The sequence below is a fragment of the Prunus persica genome, chromosome G2 (genome assembly GCF_000346465.2).
Source record: "Prunus persica cultivar Lovell chromosome G2, Prunus_persica_NCBIv2, whole genome shotgun sequence".
NCBI classification, from domain to species: Eukaryota; Viridiplantae; Streptophyta; class Magnoliopsida; order Rosales; family Rosaceae; genus Prunus; species Prunus persica.
Genome location: NC_034010.1, coordinates 6,275,782 through 6,295,370, shown reverse-complemented (window position 1 = coordinate 6,295,370; position 19,589 = coordinate 6,275,782). Strand labels below are relative to the sequence as shown.

The following is a 19,589-nucleotide window of genomic DNA, read 5'->3' as shown; positions in this document are numbered from 1 at the left end:
TAACTAATACGTTTCATTTTTTGTATAACAGAATAAAGCCCAAGTGAATAAGGGTAATAGGAAGAAGAAGACCCTTCTCCACCATTCCGGCTCCAGACCCTTTTCTTATAGGATGGATGCACGGCGTCGGGTAATAATCACAAAATTTTTATTTCATTTTTAATGTCATTTTTATTAATTTATTTTTTTCATACTAATATTTTTCTTCTCTTGTTCAATTTAGGAGGGGTCCAAGTTCCCAGAGATCGACGTCTTTGGTGACGTTTATGTTCGACCCGGGAATGAGTTGGCCGAGTCCCTTCATGTAAGTATTATTTAATTTTAATTCTTATGTTACGCATTCAATTTATATGCATGTTTTAATTTATATTTTATGTTATGTTCAACAGACGACGATGGTGGAGAGGAGCCAGCTTGTTCTTCAGGAGTCCGCCTCCCAGCTTCCTCCCGAGACTCCGATCGAGTCTGTGGCTCCTCCACAGGATGCTGGATTTCAGATATTGACGGAGACGTTGGATCAGACTCTCGGGAGGAGGCCGGGGACATATTGTCGAGGGATGGGGAATGCCCGGCGGAGGGAACCTCGACCTCGTTCATCGGCGCAGTCAAACAGTCAGGTCACTGCTTTGACAGCACAGGTGGCCACTCTTCAGAGCCAGATGTCGGTCATTCTGCAGTCCCTCGCACAGTCCGGCATTCCAGTCCCGCATTTTGATGCGCCGACCTCTGAGCCCGTCCATCCCGGGCATCCCCACCAGACCACTGCCCCGGTGAACGCCCCGCCCTCCGAGCCGCATACTGGCGACGACTCGGTTGATTTTGATTCATTATTTGATTAGTGTATTTATTTTATTTGTAATACATTTATTTTATTTTATTTTATAACAAAATTTTATTCTAATTTATTTTTATTGCAATTTCATTGTTTAATCAATAAAAAGAAACCAATTTTATATCAAATAAAAAATATAAATAAAAAAAAAATTGTAATATTATTTTTGCGCGACGGAAAATCTTTCGTCGCGCAAACCAACATGTAACAAAAAAAAATCAAATATTTTTTTATCACTTTTAATTCATGCGCGACGAACACATAACACGTTTTGCGCGACGAAATGTTTCGTCGCGCAAAATATTTGGCCGACGACATAATTTTTCGTCGCGCAATTATATGTGCGACGAAAACTTTCTCATCGCGCGAATTGTTCTGCGACGAACATATACGTCTCCCATACATATTTTGCGCGACGAATAATGTTTTGTCGCGCAATTCCCGTCGTCTCGCAAATATACGTGCGCCGCATAATTTATCGTCGCGCAAATATTTTTGCGACGAAGGGTTGTTTCGTCTCCACACCGTTGGTGCAACGATGGTTTACCCGTCGCACACTTTTGCGCGACGAAGGGTTGTACCTCGTCGTGCAAAGGCTTTCTTCACGATCTTCGCGCGACGGAATATGCGCGACGACGTTTTTGTCGCGCTGAAATTGGGGCGACTAAATGCGACTTTGCGCGACGTTTTGTTCTTCGTCGCGCAAAGTGTAAAATGTAGTAGTGTCAACAGCTAGTCCAAGAGTAATATGACATGCTGAATCAACAACCACGGTGACTAGAAGCCCATGGATATTCTATAAATGCAACCATTATCCGCACATAATTTAGAAGCCCATGTCTAAAATCAATTTTTACTGGGTGAAAACAGAAAGTAGAATATGAATTGTTAAAAAAGAAAAAGAAGAAATAGAGGACAGAGAGACTTGTTATTCATCTGCACGAAGCCAACAAATCTTTAGGAAACAAAATGAAGAAACAAAGTTCTTGTAGTGTCTATATGTGCATGCTTGTGCTATCGACAAACCTATCAGAATTTGATGGACAATTCTTGTGAAATGAAAATAAATTCCTACTCATATTACGAATACTTAGAGAGCATTATATATGTGGGAAGAGAATCAGTCTATTGAAAAAAAGAAGAAGTCATGATTGCATCTGCATGCTTAAAAGTTAAATGAAGTAAGAAAAACAATTTAAATGAAATTAGCAGCTAGTAGAAAACTAATATGAAAAGAAAACCAAAACAATGGAAATATATATTTAAAATTACTTACTTATTTAAAATTTTCTTGTGTTTTTTTTAATTTAAAATTTAAACAGATTGTGAATGTATTATTTCATCTTACTTATTGACACTACTACAAAAAGTGAAAAAGACGATCAGAAAACAACGACGATAGATTAAAAAATCATCGTTGTGTTTGAAAAGATGACGGTATTATAAAACCGTTGTGGATGAATAACTTAAACACCTAAAAAATGGAGATTCTCATGAATGTTTTTAAAAAACAACGCACCAAATTATAATAATTGAAAATATGAAGAAACTAAAATAATGAAATTGGCCAAATTAGAGCTATACCCAGTGTATGAACCTAGATCATTTTCATTACACTAACAACAAAAACAAAATAATAATAATAAAATTCCTCATTGTAAATCATTCCATCCAAAGGGACCAAAATTTGTTACATAACCAATTTCCTTACTAGAGCCTTGCTTCTCAAAGAAAACATGTGTACAATTTGAAGGAATTGCCCCAAGACCCAGGAAGCTTGTACACTGGAATGGTAGACCCCAAGGCCGAGCCAATACGCGTAGCCATTGATCGGACTAAGATCGTACACATTCGGACTAAGATTGTTACCCCAAGTTATATATGGTTAGCAATTTCCAAGTGTGACGACCAAGAAGAGGAAACTGGACTTAAGATTGGTTTTGAAAAATACAATTTTCCTTTTTTCGCTACTGCAATTAAAAAATTATTAAAAAATTATTCCAAGAAATTAATCTAAATATTTTTGTCCAGAAAAAGAAGATAAACCATTCCATGAAAGTATAATGTTATTAACACAAGAAACTCAATCCAAATTCCTCATTGTAACTTGGGACAACAAATGCATTAGAAAACTGTTTGATGAAAAAATGAAAAAATGTGTAATGTTAAATTCCTCGAAAAGAAAAAATGTGTACAATTTGATTGTTTAGCAAAAACTGGATTTTTGCTGGGATTAAATGATGCAGCCTGACAAAAGAACTCAGATGGGCTGTTCTAGAATTGTCAACACATGTCATTATCTCTCCTCCCAATCAAAATACTCCATCTCTTGCTTTTGCCAACAAGAACTTTGAGAACAGGCTGCAATAAGAAATAGCATCCATTTCACCATCAATTATCCCTGTCGTGACCTCGACCAATTTCCTTACTGGAGCTTTGCTTCTCAAGTTCATCAGGGATTGAATTGCCAGCCCCGAACATGTTGCTGGTTTTTTACCCAAAAAAAAACCATGTTCTCAGGTGCAACTTGCAACGACAGGGGCATCAGAGGCTTCAAGATCAGCTCTGATTTCGTCACCACCTATCTCACTTGCAGGTGTTGCAATCTTCAAAATGTTTACAAATCTCTATGTAACTCTTGAATTTCCATTGCACTTGATATATCTAGAAAGGTTCATTGAGTCAGCAGACACTTGAAGGCTGATTTTGTCTGAAATGATGATGACTTGAACGATGCCACGTGTGAACATATTTGGTCTGTTCCTACAAGTCCAAATTAGAAACAACAAATTAATCGTAATAGGAGTCTAAATGAACCTTAGAAAAAGGTGTTTACCACGAATTATACAGCTAACCTAATCCTTGTTCAAGTCCAGATAAGATTTAATTAAGCATCCAACAGAAATGAAGCAACCCTCTCCTTTCAAATCATCAAAGACCCTCCTTTCAAACAATCAAAAAGATCCTTGTTGGTTAATTATTGTGGGTTTGATCCTCACCTTCCAGCTTGCATCGCAAAGCTTCAGTGTCAATCTCATCAAGTAAGTCCTCTGCATCAAAGACAGCATGCTTGAGCTGTTAAGCCACTCTATCACAGCAGGGTTCACAATTTGCTTCTCCTCTGCATCATTGAGCGCCGCAAACAAAATCAACAGTGTCGTCTTCAGGTTCATGAGGAGTGTTTCATCAAGTTTCTTCTGCTGAAATAAGTCTATGAACTCGGCTGAAGTAACTCTGTCACACAACACCTCGATAGAAGCAGAGATGAGAGCCTCTCCAATCAAAGCTGCTGCCATTTTTTCCTGCTTTGGAAGGGGATTTGGATGAAGTGATATTCCAAGGTTTGCAGAACTTGGAAATACAGGTTTGTAAGCAAGTATGAAAGCTTTTTGAGGTTGTAAACAACATGAACTTGTAATTAAGCTTTCAAAACTCTCTCACTTTGAACGACTGTTCTCTGTGGGACAACTTTTGAAACCTTTCTGTGCACTCAAATCGTGTAACTGTGGCCACTGATGTTAATATGCAAAGTTGGATGCAATAATATTGCGTACACTGGCCAAAATGGTACAATATGTTAACGCTATCATATATCACCAGCAGATTCCAATTTTGAATGTCAGCAGAATTTGAAAGGGACTTAATGCTCATGGAGCTATTATAATTGTGGCTGAAAAAAATGGTGTAATAGTGGGGCTGAAGTGGAAGAACAAGGGATGAGCAAAGCAGGGGAGAGGAAGATGCTCTCAATTTTATTTTATTTTTCATCTTTATTTGATCATAGGTAGATGACTACATAAATTTCCAACTAGGAGCAAGCACCATATTAACTCATTAACAGCATATACAATATATAATATATATATATATTTATTTTTTTTTCTCTCATTTACATGTTCAAGTTTCTACATAAATCAAATTTCTCAAGAATAAAATACTAAAATACCTGATTTTCTCGAACTTGAAGTGCGGCATCCTTTGTTTCAAATAATTGCAGAACACACCGCTTAAGACAAGAAAGCATACCATTTCTCTTTATCAAATCAGCTCACAGAAAATGGTTGTTGCGTATCACTTGACGCCTCTCTCTCCACTTGCCCAAGATCAACAAACTATAAAAGATGTAAGAATGAGCAATTTAAGGAGATGCAAGCTTTCCCAGTTATTACTGATATTTAAAAATAAAAATAAAAAATAGGGGTGGGCACGGTCCGGTTTGGACCGGTTTTTGCATCAATTTAAAACCGGAACCGGTACTGTTCACCGGTCCGGTCCGGTTCGGATTTTTACTAAAATGCTTGAGAAAACCGGACCAACCCGAACCCATTTGAATCCGGTTCGGTTCCGGTTTTTACGGTTTGGGCCGACACACAGCTTAATTGATTTTTTTTTTGTTCTTAAATTTTTTTGTAAGTTTCAGCCCAATTGATATTTAAAACCTTTTGGGCCTAATTATTACCGATTGGCCCAATTCACATCCACGCACTGCAAATTGAATGAATCCATCAAGCATTAATACAATTTTTTGACAAAACAACAAATATCAAACATTAAAATAAAACTTACAACCTAAAAACAAAACAAAATAAACAAATTTAATTACAAACAAATTACAGAAATAGAACATATTCAATCTTCTGCAACATCTTCAGTCTTTCTTTTTATCCATGCTACTTCAGTACCTATTTCAAAGAGCAACAAATTGTCAGTTGTTGTAACTTTATTTTCTTTTTTTGAATTATGAATGAGCTTCTTTCCCGTCTAAAATTTACAACAACGCTCAAAGATTTTGCCACTGAGGAATGATATCAGGAATAGAGAACATGTCTATCAAAACACAACAGGAAAAAATTGAAAGAAAAAAAAAGAATCAGACCTCAAATCAGCCCAAAATCATAGAAAATATCAATACCATATAAAAACACCAAAATGGATTGTTGACAACAAAAAAAATACATATCTTCACAAGGGATTGGGGAGATAAGAGACGCTGACCTGCTTTGAATTGGCTCTTTACCTAGATCTACAAGAACTTAACGCAGATCTCCAAGAACTTCACCTAGATCTACAAGAATTTCACCCAGATCTACAAGATGAACACATATATGTACAGAGAAACAAAAAATGAAGAGAGAAAAAAAAGGAGAAATTGAAAAACAGAGTTGCAAAGAAAGAGATATAGAGGGAGAGAGAGAAACATAAAACCAAGAAGAAAAAAATCAGAGTAACAGAAAATCAGAGAAAGAGAGGGAAAAAAAATGGAGACGAATTGAGAGGAGAAAGAATAAGAGAGAAAGAAGAAGAAAAAACTGAGGAAAAGAGGCAGAAGAGTGAAGAAAGAAAGAAGTAAAAAGAAGTTAAAGAACCTAGAGGAAAAGAGGCGGAAGAGAGAAGAAAGAAAGAAAAAGAGAGTAAAAAAAATCTGAGAGGAAAAGAGAGAGTGCGTCAGAGAGAGAGAGTGAAGTGAGATTTGATGTGATTAGGATATTAAAATATGGCTTGTTGGACTTGGGCAATGGACTTGGGAGATTTGGGCTTTTTGTTGGTATAATGAAATAGTTGGGTTTGGGCCTACAAAATTTGATATTTTAAATATAAATATAAATATAATATAAAAATTAATTATATTGGACCGGTTCGGATTGGACCGGTTCCTTAAGGTGGAAAATCGGAACCGGAACCGGTCTGAACCGGTTCGGTTTGGATTTGTCTCGGTTTTTGACTTTTTCGGTCAACACGGTTTTTTTCGGTTTTTTTCGGATTGGGTTGGTTCGGTTTTGCGGTTTTGCGGTTCCAATGCCCACCCCTAATAAAAAGTATGAAGAGCGAAGTTACTTGATGATGACTTTCTTACCTCTTTGCAGAGTCTTTGATCCTACAAAATAATTGCAACAGAGTCATTTATTTGAAGCATTTCTAGCCTCCAGTAGAAAATGTTTACAAATCCTTTGTAACTCATCAATTTCCATTACACTTGAGATATCTAGAAAGGTTCATTGACTCAGCAGACATTTGAAGGCTTATTCTCTGTCCCGAATGATGATGACTTGAGCAATGCCACGTATGAACATGTTTGGTCTGTTCCTACAAGTCCAAATTAGAATCAACAAATTAATTGTAATGGAAGTATACTTTATAATTTTGGTGATAGAATCAACATGTTTGGTCTGTTCCTATAAATCTAAAATACAGCAGCAGTCGAATCACAACATAAATTATATATATACTAAAACCCAATGCAACTAAACACTGTAGCTAAGCACAGTGTAATGACGGAAATGCCCCTCATTTTTCTGCTGTTTTCGTTTTTTTTCCTGCAGCACAGTTAAATGACGAAACTGCCCTTGACTAAACAGTTTCTTTTGTTCCCGTTTTTGCCCCTCCCCCTTCGTTGAGATGGTTTCGTCCGCTGAGAGAAACCATTTTCTCCCGTTCGTTTCCAACCAGCTGGTTGGGGGGCAGCCATGGAAGAGTTGTGTTCGTTGCTGGAGATGCGTTGAAGGCCGTCGATTTTTGTTTGGGAGGTGAGCTGCAAATCCAGCCGTGCTTTCAGTCTTCGTGTCACAGATTTGGGATCGGGAGATTTCGTCTTTTCTACAACCTTCGACTCAGGCTTCCATCTTTCTTGCTTCGACTCAGGCTTCCATCGTTCTTGCTTCGACTCAGGCTTCCATCTTTGTTGCATCCTTTGTTTTCAGGTATGCATCTCATCAATTTTTTAACAGATCTTTTGGTATTTATTTCATGAATTTGATTGTTGGCTGGGAGATTTTTCGTGCTATGTAGAGTTGTGTTCATTTTTTTGGTTCTTTTGATTTCAGGTTCTTGAGCCCTAAACCCTATTTATTTGATTCCTTTGATTTTAGGTTTTTAGATAAAACATTGGAAAGCAAAGACTGAGTATGTTTTTTTTTTTTTTAATTGAAAAAATTTCCTTTTTTTATCTGCTATTGGTGATAAAATAGATGAAATTGATGATAAAATACAAGCAAAAAAGAAGTGAAGCTTAATTAGGTTTTGACAAAATAGAAATTAGGAATGATTGGGTTCATTTATTTAGTTACTTTGATTTTCAGGTTTTTGGATAAAACATTGGAAAGCAAAGACTAAACATGTTTTTTCCTTTTTTTTTTTTTTTTTTGAAAAAATTCCCTTTTTTTATCTGTTGTTGGCGATAAAATTGATGATAAAATACAGATATGGTTTGCTTTGTCAGTTTGGTATGCTTGGTAGATAAGTTCTTAAAATTTTCTGGCCAATTTAGAACTTGGCCAGTAGCCAGGTGATGGTGGCCAATTAGTATTGCTTGCAGGGACCAAAAGAATTAGGAGGAAGAGCAAGAAAGCCATAAAATATGAATGGGAAGATGAGGAAAATGTAAAGTGAAGATGGAATAATTGGCTCTGTATAAATGCAGGTCACAGAGAGAGAGAGAAAGAGAGAGAGAGACAGAGAGAGAGAGAGAGAGAGAGAGAGAGAGAGAGGTAGTTGAACCCAACATTTGGCTGATTAGGCAACCTCACCACCAGATATGATGAATAGGATCAAAGAAACCAATCACTATTGAGACAAAGAATGAAGGGCTTCTTTGTCAGTGTCTGTTTCTACTTCAACGAAGTAGTAAAACAAAGCACCTCCAGGCATAAATATCCACATCAACAAACCCAGCATACCTTACCACACAAACCCAACTATTGGTTAAGAAGGCAGTCTAATTCTAATTATAAAATCCTCAAAAGGGAATCCCTCCTCAATGGGGAACTCATAAATATGCATGCCTAGATATATGTGTGTGTGTGTGTGTGTGTGTATATATATATTTATAGAGAGAGAGAGAGAGAGAGAGAGAGAGAGAGATTACATAAGGAAGTGCAGAGCAAAGTTGCAGAATACTGCTGGGATAGTAATTCTGGTTTACTTTGTAATCCTGCTGAGAGAGGCCTTGGGATGTAGTACGCATAGTAATAACAATATGCACTTGGCGGCAACAGTCAATACCATAGGGGCTTTTCTCCCTCTTATTCATGCAAGCAAGAATCTGTGTCACCAACATAGCCCTCTTCTTTCATTATTGCTGTCCAATACTTTAAAGTTGCCATGATTTCATAGCATTTGGATGAGACTTTTCCCCTGCAACAAATAAATTTGTTCTCTGTCCCACTACAATCCAACTACATCCGTGAACCTTTGCCACAACTTTTTCTTTTATTTCTCTTCCTCAAAGAGCAAGCCTCATTCCAGTTTCCTGATACAGAATGTATATTAGAAGGCAAGATATATGATGAAGAATTTTGCAGTTCTAAACAACAGTTTTGAAAATTTATAAAACAAGAAACTCACAACACATGACCGCTTCAAAATGAAAAGAGGATGTGATGTAGAATGAGAAGATAGGTCTCTCTTAAATGTGCCCCTTTTTTTATTTATGTTTTTTCCTTTTTTTTTTTTTTGAAAAAATTCCCTTTTTTTATCTGTTGTTGGTGATAAAATTGATGAAATTGATGATAAAATACAGATATGGTTTGCTTTGTCAGTTTGGTATGCTTGGTAGATAAGTTCTTAAAATTTTCTGGCCTCATTAAACCCAGATTGTTAATGCATGTTGGTCTAAGCTTTGATGCTGAGGACCCCAGAGAGTTTTAAATCCTTTATAAAAGCTCATAGACCTGAATTTAGAACTTGGCCAGTAGCCAGGTGATGGTGGCCAATTAGTATTGCTTGCAGGGACCAAAAGAATTAGGAGGAAGAACAAGAGAGCCATAAAATATGAATGGGAAGATGAGGAAAATGTATAGTGAAGATGGAATAATTGGTTCTGTATAAATGCAGGTCACAGAGAGAGAGAGAGAGAGAGAGAGAGAGAGAGAGAGAGAGAGAGAGAGAGAGAGGTAGTTGACGACCAAGTGTATATATAGGAAGAATATGGTAGTACAGTTTGATATCTATATATATATAGAATTATAAGAACATTATTACTAGAATTACCCATCAAAACTTTTTCCCTGTTTTTTTTTTGAACGAAACCATCAAAACTTTGCATGATATAAACTATACTTACTATTTATATATATACTTTGATTTCTCTTTTCTCTCTCTCTCTTTGTCTCTCTGTCTCTGTCTCTGTCTCTGTCTCTCTCATCCCAATTCACACAACCACTTTCTTTCCTACCCTTTATCAGGAAAGATGTTTGCTTTGGTTGCAAGGTTGGAAAGCTAGGAAAAGAGGATGTGATGTAGAATGAGAAGATAGGTGTCTCTTAAATGTGCCTTTTTTTTTTTTTCCCTTCCCTGTGCTGTGCGTATGTAGTTTTGTGATTCCACAGAAACGAAGTTGGGATAAAAATCGGAAAGCTACATGCAATTTCTGTGCTGTGCATATACACTAAAAGCTTATTTTTGTTTCCGTTTTTCCTTAACAACTATCATTTATATAAAAGACTTCACTAAGTAAGTTGGAAATTGGTTTAGTACCATGCTTATTTGAAATTTTTAGAATTAATTTTGGGTTTGTGATGATTAGGGTTAGGGAAATGAGCAATTAGGAAATTGATAATCATTGTTGTAGAATAAATCACGTTCACATGGAGTTAGATGTATGTCATGTGGTTAGAGAGGTTTTGCCTTATAAAACAGGGCCAAATCTTCTCTCTGAAGTTGTTTGTTGTAGCTAAAACTATTTTTAAATTGAAGAGTGGTAAGGGATGTAAATTTAGATCAACACTTATAGAAAATTAAAGTTATATATTGAAGTTATATATTGGATTCTCTTCATGTTTTGCTTCAATGTACTTATACACTAAAAGCTTATTTTCGTTTCCCTTTTTCTTCAACAACTATCATTTATAGAAAAGACTTCGCTAAGTAAGTTAGAAATTGGTTTAGAACCATGCTTATTTGAAATTTTTAGAGTTAATTTTGGGTTTGTGATGATTAGGGTTAGGAAAATGAGCAATTAGAAAATTGATAATCATTGTTGTAGAATAAATCATGTTCACATGGGGTTAGATGTATATCATGGGGTTAGATGTACGTTTGCACATTCATCTTTCTAACTATGTACTCCACAACTATGATTGTCTTGCCTTCGCCAATCGGTATTCAGTACTAATTAGTTTACAGGTGAATTTTTTGGCAAAATGTCCATTTTTCAGGGTAGATTCTACCCGTTTTTTAACAGAAATGTCAAGCCCTTAAATAATTTTTGCTCTAAATAACAGCAAAAAAGTCATATATTCCTAATACATAAAAACCTAAACATTATATTGACATCCTTTTCTCCATATATTCAACCATAATTATTTTGCCTCTCTTCAACTTTTCTTTTAGACAAACACAAAATTTAAAATATGTTTACTTTGTATTACTTCAATTAGAAAACCATCTACAACTTGCTCATTAGTTCTCTTAATTTTGTAACTTTGTATTTCCTAGATTGAAAAACTATTTATAACTTTCTTATTAAATCAATAAATTATATTATTCCTGTTTATACATAATTAAATGTTTATGATTATTGTCCTAACTCAATTTCCCCCATTCATCAATATTAACATTTACTATTTTCTCACTTTTTTTTATAACAGGATCAAGACTTCCATGAAAGAGAAGAAAAATCATGAAGCAAGTGCAAAACAAAGCTTGCCCAATTAAATAACATTCTGTACAAAACTATCCAACTTTTGCTATTTTGATGCCTACTTCCTACTATAAACATCTCAATGTATATACAAACAAGTATAGTATTTTACCATAACAAGTAGCCTGTAAAATATGTTATTATATACTTTTTTGCAACTTACACTCCTGTAGTTAAACATAATGTTATAAATTAAATCTCATTGTATATATAAACAATCTAATTTTGTCTACACAATTTCAAAACCCGCAGCATCGCGCGGGCTCTCCTGCTAGTGAAATCTAAACAGAGTGGAAAAACACAGAGTTGCTGTGAAATGCGGGGACAAGGGTTTAACCTAGAACAACAAAACTTAACAAACAAAAGGAGAGAGATGATAAACAAGCTAAATTCACTAACAATTTTGTAATTGCTGATCGATCTCTCTCCTCAACGTATTGATACGACGAATATCAGGCCACAACATTAATAACAAACCTGCAGTACCTGGGAAAGTCCAAAGATTAATTCATGGCATGAACCTATTAACAAACTATCCATAGGCATTAAATTTGATTTAAACTAGGAATTTGGAGACAAATTTGGGCAATGTCCAACATGTATTTGGGTTTTTGGAAGAGAAAGAGAATATGTGTTTTGGTTTTTGTATTCAATTAGAAGAAGAGAAGCAGTTTTTTAAAGTAAGAGAAGGCACATACCTCACCTGACTTTGATTTGAGAGTTGAGGGTTGAGCGTGAAATATGGAATAGCTCATATTATATGATCACTTCTTCCCCTATCTCGATGCAAGGAATGTGAGATATCTTTGCCCAATCTTGTCCCGTTTTATTCTTATACCTTTCCTCCAGGGTAGGACAACAGCGGATACTCAGATGAGAAAGAGATGGCGGCAAACCCTCTTCTGGCAGGCATTGAAGACTTGGACAGCTGTAAATTTTTAGAGTTTGAAGAGAAGTGAGGTGTCCAAGACCCTTTCCGTCCAAAGATTTCAGAGTTGATAGATCAGAGATGCAGAGAGTGTGAAGAGTGGTAGGGAGCAGCAACGTCTCCAAGACATGGTCACTTCCATCGATCTGAAGGTAGACAAGTGCTTGCAAACCCACTGAGTCAAGTGCCCTCAGTCTCTTACAATTCCTAATGATAAAAGATCGGAGGTTGGGAGGCAAACCCCCATCTTCTGCAAATGACTCCAGATTCGGAAGATTCCATATATTCAAAGATCGAAGGGCAGTGAGGGTGTGAAGGCGTTCGGGCAATGACTTCAAATTCTCGCAACCAATGACTACAAAGTGACTCAGGTTGGGAGTGGGCAATTCTCCCTCGTGAAAACACACCATTTTTGGACAGTTATAGACACGCAAGGAATTGAGATGGCTGAGATTGTCAACAGCTCCTTCTTCTTCAATCAAGGAAAAAGATTCCAGATTCTCACAACCACGAATTTGAAGCGTCGTCAATTTGGGAAAAATGCCCAACGGGAAGGACCTCATTGAATCACAGCTATTTTGTACGCACAAATAGTCAAGCGATGTTAATTTGGCCAACATCTCATGAGGTAGGAATTCTAATTTCCTACAATTGTTTATATAAAGTGATGTCAATGTAGTGGGTAGGCCATCTTTGGGAAACGATGACAGCGTTAGGCAAAGAGTCAAACGTTGAAGACGATTGCAGTTGGGCAAGCACTGTATGTCAACAACATTTCGAATCCGAAGTCGGGACAGGAGCTTTGTCTCTAATAATGATAACAGAGTTTGGCATCCACCACTTATATCCAATTCTTCCAGAGATTTATAGTTAACACTATTGGTAGTTGCGGTAGCGGTCCTTCCATCATGTAAAACCTTACACCCATACACCGTAAGCTTCTTCAAGCAAGGCAACTCACAAGGCAAACTTCCTCTTAGCTTCGGACACTCGTTTAGAATCAGCTTTTGGAGACGAGGAAAGTCTGGACCATATTCACCTCCACTTGCACTTCCACTTGGTACCCATTCCTCCCACTCCGGCATCCCCCTAAACTCTAGCTTCTCCAGAGATCGAAATGGCTGAGTCAGATAAGCTCCATTTCTGCCATAGAATTCAACGCCAATCGTCCTCAAAGACTTCATTCTTTTTATACAGAGCTCTTTGAGTGCCGGTAGCCGTCCAACTGGTGGGAGCAACCAACAATAACTACAGTCACTGAGATGCATGACTTGTATGTTAGAAAAAGACGAGTCTCCTAACCAATTCGGAAAATTGGTTCCACCATAGAATTTGATGGATAATTTCTCCAAATTCACGCAAGGCTGGAGCTTGTCGAGTACATCTTTCTCCTTTTGGGAATCATCAGCATCCTCCGCACCCCATGAAAACTTTAACTCCTTGAGATCTTTCTTGTGCTTCATATTGGCGTGCAGTGCATCCCTCGCATCAACTACATTTTGTAGCTTCAAAATTGATAGTTTTCCTCGAAGTTGCGGGAACTGCCTCAGTTCTCTTATGCCTAACCCAGTAGATTTGCCCACAACAAATGCAGTCAATGTTCTCAAACTTTTCAATCTACCCATTTGCACCGGCATCTCTTCAATTTTAGTTCCACTGACATCAAGATGATGCAAATTAGTCAACTCCTTCATGCCTGCAGGCAATTTATTAAGAGAACTACAACCGAGCAATGTCAATTTCTGTAAATTAGTCAATTTTCTAATGTCTGCAGGCAATTCAAGGAGTGAGAAACATTTTGACAATAGTAATGTCTGCAAGTTGTAGAGATTGCAAAGTACCCCAGGTAACCTTTCAATTGCGGTACCGGAAAGATCCAAGTAGCGCAAGTGAATGAGGTTTGCAATAGAATCAGGTAACACAGTAACATTTTGATAATGTGACAATGATAACACCCGTAAACATCTTAGTGACGGCAACAAATCTTGTAGAACCTTTTTAGTTACATAAGAAGTGGAAACAAAATTTAATGATATGGGTAGAAAGGTCCGCATAAACTTAGCCCTATGTAATGGCTCAAATTTTGGAGCTGCATCAAATCTTTCCATAGCATATGAAAAATGCCGAACTTTTTCTACGACATGTGATTCCCCCCCTTCCAACCTAAGGCAAAATGCCTTACACATGAACATGGCCAAGTCATTAATGAGATCATGCATTGTGAAACCGGATTTGCTTGACTTTTGAAATAGCGATCGTGCCAACAGCTCATCAAAGTATTTTCTAGCTACCGCTTCTATGCTCTTTCCATTCTCAGCTTTTGGAATTAAACCTTCTGCCATCCAAAATTGAACTATATCTTCCTTTTTAAACTCATAATCCTTTGGAAAAATTGAACAATAAACAAAGCATCGTTTTAACTGGGAGGAGAGATAATGGTAACTCAACCCAAGAGCCGGAAGAATGTCACATTTATCATAGGGTAGCTCCCAAATACTGCTATTTAGTATTGTATTCCATTCCTCTGAATCTATATTGCAACGTAACAAACCCCCAAGTGTTTCTGCAGCTAAAGGCAACCCATTGAACTTGTGTGCAATTTTCTTGCCAATTTCTTCCAAGTTTGGATCACTGCAATTTTCATTTCCAAATGCATGTTTTGCAAGTAAGAACCAGCAATCTTCGTGCGACAAGGGTTCCAAGTGATGAACATGAACACTTTGCAGGACAGATACTACATGTTGGCTCCGTGTTGTTACAATGACTTTACTTCCCCTTGCCCCAGAAGTAAAAGGAGTTTGGAGGCGTTTCCAATCACCATATTTCTCATTCCATAGGTCATCCAAAACAAATAAGAATTTCTTTCCCTTGAGTTGTTCTTTTAGTTCAACTTGAAGTAAATTTAGATCTGTCATATTAGAAGACTTTGAGGTGACTGACTCTAGAAGAGTTTTAGTTATCCTATTAGAATCATAGTCTTCCGTAACACAAACCCAAGCGTGAAGTGGAAAATGTTCTTTCACCTCATCGTCATTATAAAGCAGTCGGGCAAGGGTTGTCTTGCCAATCCCACCCATTCCAACAATGGTGAGGACAGACACATCATCCTTACTTGCATCATCAGATAACAAAATTGGCAACAGATTTTCTTTGACTTCATCTCTACCATAGACACAAGGTTCATGAACCAAGGAAGTTGTTGTTCTTCGTGAAACCTTCCTCCCAGCACCTTCTCTCAAACCAAGAGCACTTTTCTCTTGTACAAATTGTTCTAATCTTTCTAATAAATCTTTCATCTCAACATTCATGCGTTGATAAAAATCACGTACCTTCTTGGTTAAATTGTGGGTTTGACCTTCACCTTCTTCCAGTTTGCATCGCAAAGCTTCAGTGTCGATTTCATCCAGTAAGTCCTCCGCAGCCAAGACATTATGTCTGAGATTGTCAAGCCAGTCTCTCACTAAAGGTTCCTCAATTTGCTTCTCCTCTGCATCATTAAGCACTACGGACAAGGTCAACAGCGTCGTCTTCAGCTTGTTGAGGAGTTGTTCATCGAGCTTTTTCTGCCGAAATAAGTCGGTGAACTCAGGCGAAGCAATTTTGTCACACAACGTCTGGATGGTAGCAGAGATGAGGGCCTCTCCGATCAAAGCCATATCTTTCTTTTCTCTGCAAGGGATTTGGATGAAGTAATATTCCAAGGTTTGCAAATAGCTAGCACAACTTGGAAACACAGGGTAAACGAAGTATGAAAGCTGTCGTTAGAGATAAAATATCCAGTTTCGTTTTCAAAAATTTTCTGTAGCCTCACATGAGGATAAAACAAAAAATATTATTTTTTGTAGGTGGAGAAGTTGCTAGCTGTAGGAATTATTATTATTTTTTTCAATTTTCTTTTCAACAAAAAATAAGGATAAAACTTAATAACGGCAACCAGCATAAAATGCAAAAAGGAAAAAAAGGAAATATATCAAATTAAGCCAATTGTTTAGTTTTTTTTAAATACATGCGATAGTCTAAATTTTAAATTTAAAATTACTAGTCCATAAATAAGAACTTTTCTATTCGGCTAAATCCTGTTGGCCAAATTTAGTCAATTTATTTGTTAAAATATCAGAATGTATAAATATAAAATCAAATGTTATTGTGAAAGCAAATACAAATGACTCTATACATAGCTACGTTTTGAAATATCATATTTCGTTTTGGAAACACCTCTGTAGCCTCACATCACATGGGGATGTGGGGTCGGATATGCAAAATAATATTGGTTTAGCTTCACACTCACACAATAGCTTTTGAGAAATTGCCGGTGGACTTCTTCAAATTGTTTGGGCCCACATTGGCAAAAATTGGTACAAGATGCTTTTAACTTTTTCTTCTTTTTAGGTCGGACCGACAAAAGATGATATCGACTATTATCACCAGCAAATTCCAATTATTTATAAGGCAAGACGTCATTTTTGTCTTTGTAGTTTACCATTTTTATCATTAAAGTGAGGTTTCAATTTCGTGTTTTTGCCTATGTGGTCTTCAATTCCAAGTAATTTGAGGATATTTTTTAATTTCTATCAAATTCTTCGAACTATCATTATTTTTTTAGAGGCATTTCAGTTCACAAATAAGTAAAAAATTCATTTATTTTAAAAATTTACCAAAGACCAAAAGTGATGTTTTGTGCAAGTGCTCATAGATCTAAGTACTGAACATTATATATTTTCATCTTTTTTATTTTACAGTTAGGTCGGATCAATAACGTAAAGATAAATTTAGTATTGTCCACGTTCTTCGTGTGTGTTTGTATGGTTTTACCCCTCGTTGCCCATACTTTTCACATCAAACCAACAAATGGTATAATCATGCTTGGAATAATCTCATTTGTGCAAATATGTGTGAACTCAAGAATAAACTTAGCAATTGTCCGTGTTCTTTGTGTGTTTTGGGAACTTTATGGTTTCATCCTCGCTAACCAAACTTTTCTTATCAAACCAACAAATGGTATAGTTACTATATCAGATATTCATGCTTGAATCACACAAATTGCAAATTGTGTTTGCTTCGATCTCTTTAAAGAGAGCGAGATATTCAGCTAATGAGCAGTTGTATGTCTTGGGAGATGTCCGAGCCAAGGCACCACCTTTCAAGTCCACCAAGGAAACAAAACCAGCATTCCTAAGAAACTCCAAGTGCCAACAAGTAATCTTTATTAGATAAAGCCGTTAAACGAGGCATGCTTTCCTTATCTATACTTTCCTCCACTGAAGTTTGTCTTCCACTCAAGCCTTAATCAATTCTTCCACTCAAGCCTGTCCTCCACTCAAGCATTAATTAATTTGTTACTTTATGTAATCAGCTATAGCAGCAGCTGTATATAATTGGGTTCACATCTTCTGTCCCTATTTTGGCATCTGTCCATTCACTTAACATCAATAACTCTAAGAGAAAAAGAAAATGAAAAAAGAAAACAGAGAATTAAAGGAGAACCCAGGACCAAGCAGCCAGCCACACCACCCCGTCGGCAGCAAAGCCTTCGTCCTCTCCTCGCCGCCACCGCCTCTCATCGCAACCATTGAAACTGAGTTTACCATAACTCCCCAATCAATGCTTCTTCTTTTTTAAGAACAAAAAACGAGAAATTTGTGTTATTTGAAATTGTGTTTTTCCTTTTCTGTAAAACTCTTATTCAAAACTTTTAAATATAAATAATACATAAAATAAAGATTTAAAAGTAAAGTAAAAATAAAGAAACGAAGAAATAAGTAAAAAAAGAAAGCAAAAGTACGTCAAAGACGCTGACCTAAAGCATTTGTAGCCTCCCTACATGCACGTAATAAAGGTCTACAAGGCTCCAAGATACGATCCCCAATACGCAAGCTCAAGGTCCGTTATGAGCATGTTAACAATCGGATAGAAATCTCCAAGTCACAAAACCGTTGCCCAAAAATAATAATCTGGAAAGTAGAAAATATATGAAAGTATGAAAATACAGAAATGAGATGGTGGTTTGTTTCAGATGTGAAGGAGGAGTGGCCCTTTATAGACATCCAATACTTGTAATCTCCATACATATTAAACCATAAAAATTAACACAATAAATAGAAAATAAAAACTGAAAATTAAACGGTTATAACTCCCATAATAAATATATATATAAAGTATACTTTAGATGTAGGAAAAAAAAAAAACTTCCATCTTTCTATTCCATTATTGTTTGGTGTAATTTTATGTTTGCATTCGTAAAACTTATTATATATATTTTTTTTAGTATAAGTGATAATCTAAATTATTGGGAAATAGAATTTCTCGTGTACGCATACAACAATAATGCAGTGAGGATTCGAATCTGAAACCTTTAATATACAAATTAAGACTATTTTCTATTAAATTGGACCTCGATCACCAATTATATTTTTTTTCTTTATTGACAATTTGATTTCTAAGTCACATCAACTGTCTATATCTGATATACATGTGAGAAGCATTAAAACATTTTATAAGAAAATTTGTGTACACACCACAAACAATGCTGAAGCACTTAACATGGGAGACTAGAATAAGAAACATAACATATTAAAGTGATGACAATCCAATTTAAAAGAACAAATTGTTACATAGTAAATGGTATGTTTTTTATTATGTTAAATTAATCACCACAACTTGTTGATCACGTTAGTTGCCCCATTATATGAACAATTATATATTATGTAATGTCATTGACTCGCTCTATACCTCCTAAGTACGAGAAATTATAAAATGGTATTAGAGTATGATAATGTGGTATAATTTGTATATGTATTATAATATGGGAGGATGTAATGGTTGATATTTTTTATTTTTGAAAATAATATCAATAAATATTCACTTATATTAGAACATGTGGACAAATTATATCATGTGCCTATTTTACCGTACTGCACTATAATAATTCACTAAGTTCAACCTTTCAACGATATTGATGACATATTTTGAGAAGAACTAAGTGGGCCGAAATATTAAAACAAAATTTAGAAATCAAAATGTTAAAATTTAGAAGCCTTTCAAATAACAACAATTTGGACCTATATACCTATTGTTTCTGACTTATGTCTGTCTAGTTGATTAACCATAGTGAAGGTGAATTGGACAAATCCACTCCACCCAGATGGCAACGTTGAAGCATCCACAACATTCAAGTATAACGGCAAGAAGTTGTT

General features: G+C 36.1%; 2 protein-coding genes and 1 long non-coding RNA gene across 11 annotated transcripts in view; 1 reads left to right on the top strand and 2 right to left on the bottom strand.

The window, feature by feature from the left end:
• Positions 1-16,923, bottom strand: part of LOC18787209 (putative disease resistance RPP13-like protein 1) — a 39,236-nt gene extending 22,313 nt beyond the window's left edge. Inside the window, exons 1-7 of one of the 9 annotated variants that reach the window (XM_020556228.1) lie at positions 12,167-16,923; positions 11,868-11,954; positions 8,694-9,077; positions 6,687-6,910; positions 4,779-4,944; positions 3,832-4,134; positions 3,581-3,595 (exon numbers count right to left, since the gene is read on the bottom strand). In XM_020556228.1, coding sequence (XP_020411817.1) covers positions 12,225-16,052 — 3,828 coding nt within the window. In that variant the 5' untranslated portion in view covers positions 16,053-16,923 and the 3' untranslated portion in view covers positions 3,581-3,595; positions 3,832-4,134; positions 4,779-4,944; ... (2 more) ...; positions 11,868-11,954; positions 12,167-12,224. Of the gene's footprint in view, positions 1-2,880; positions 3,596-3,831; positions 4,135-4,778; positions 4,945-6,686; positions 6,911-7,737; positions 8,506-8,693; positions 9,078-11,867; positions 11,955-12,166 lie in introns of those variants that run through there. The other 8 variants (XM_020556224.1, XM_020556230.1, XM_020556231.1 and 5 more) reach the window with 8 other exon arrangements.
• Positions 1-19,589, bottom strand: part of LOC18787404 (putative disease resistance protein At3g14460) — a 57,063-nt gene that overhangs the window by 22,313 nt on the left and 15,161 nt on the right. The window lies entirely within an intron of this gene.
• LOC109947006 lies at positions 7,102-11,698 on the top strand. Its single transcript, XR_002270014.1, has 2 exons — positions 7,102-7,530; positions 11,416-11,698. It is a non-coding gene; the product is annotated as an uncharacterized LOC109947006 (long non-coding RNA).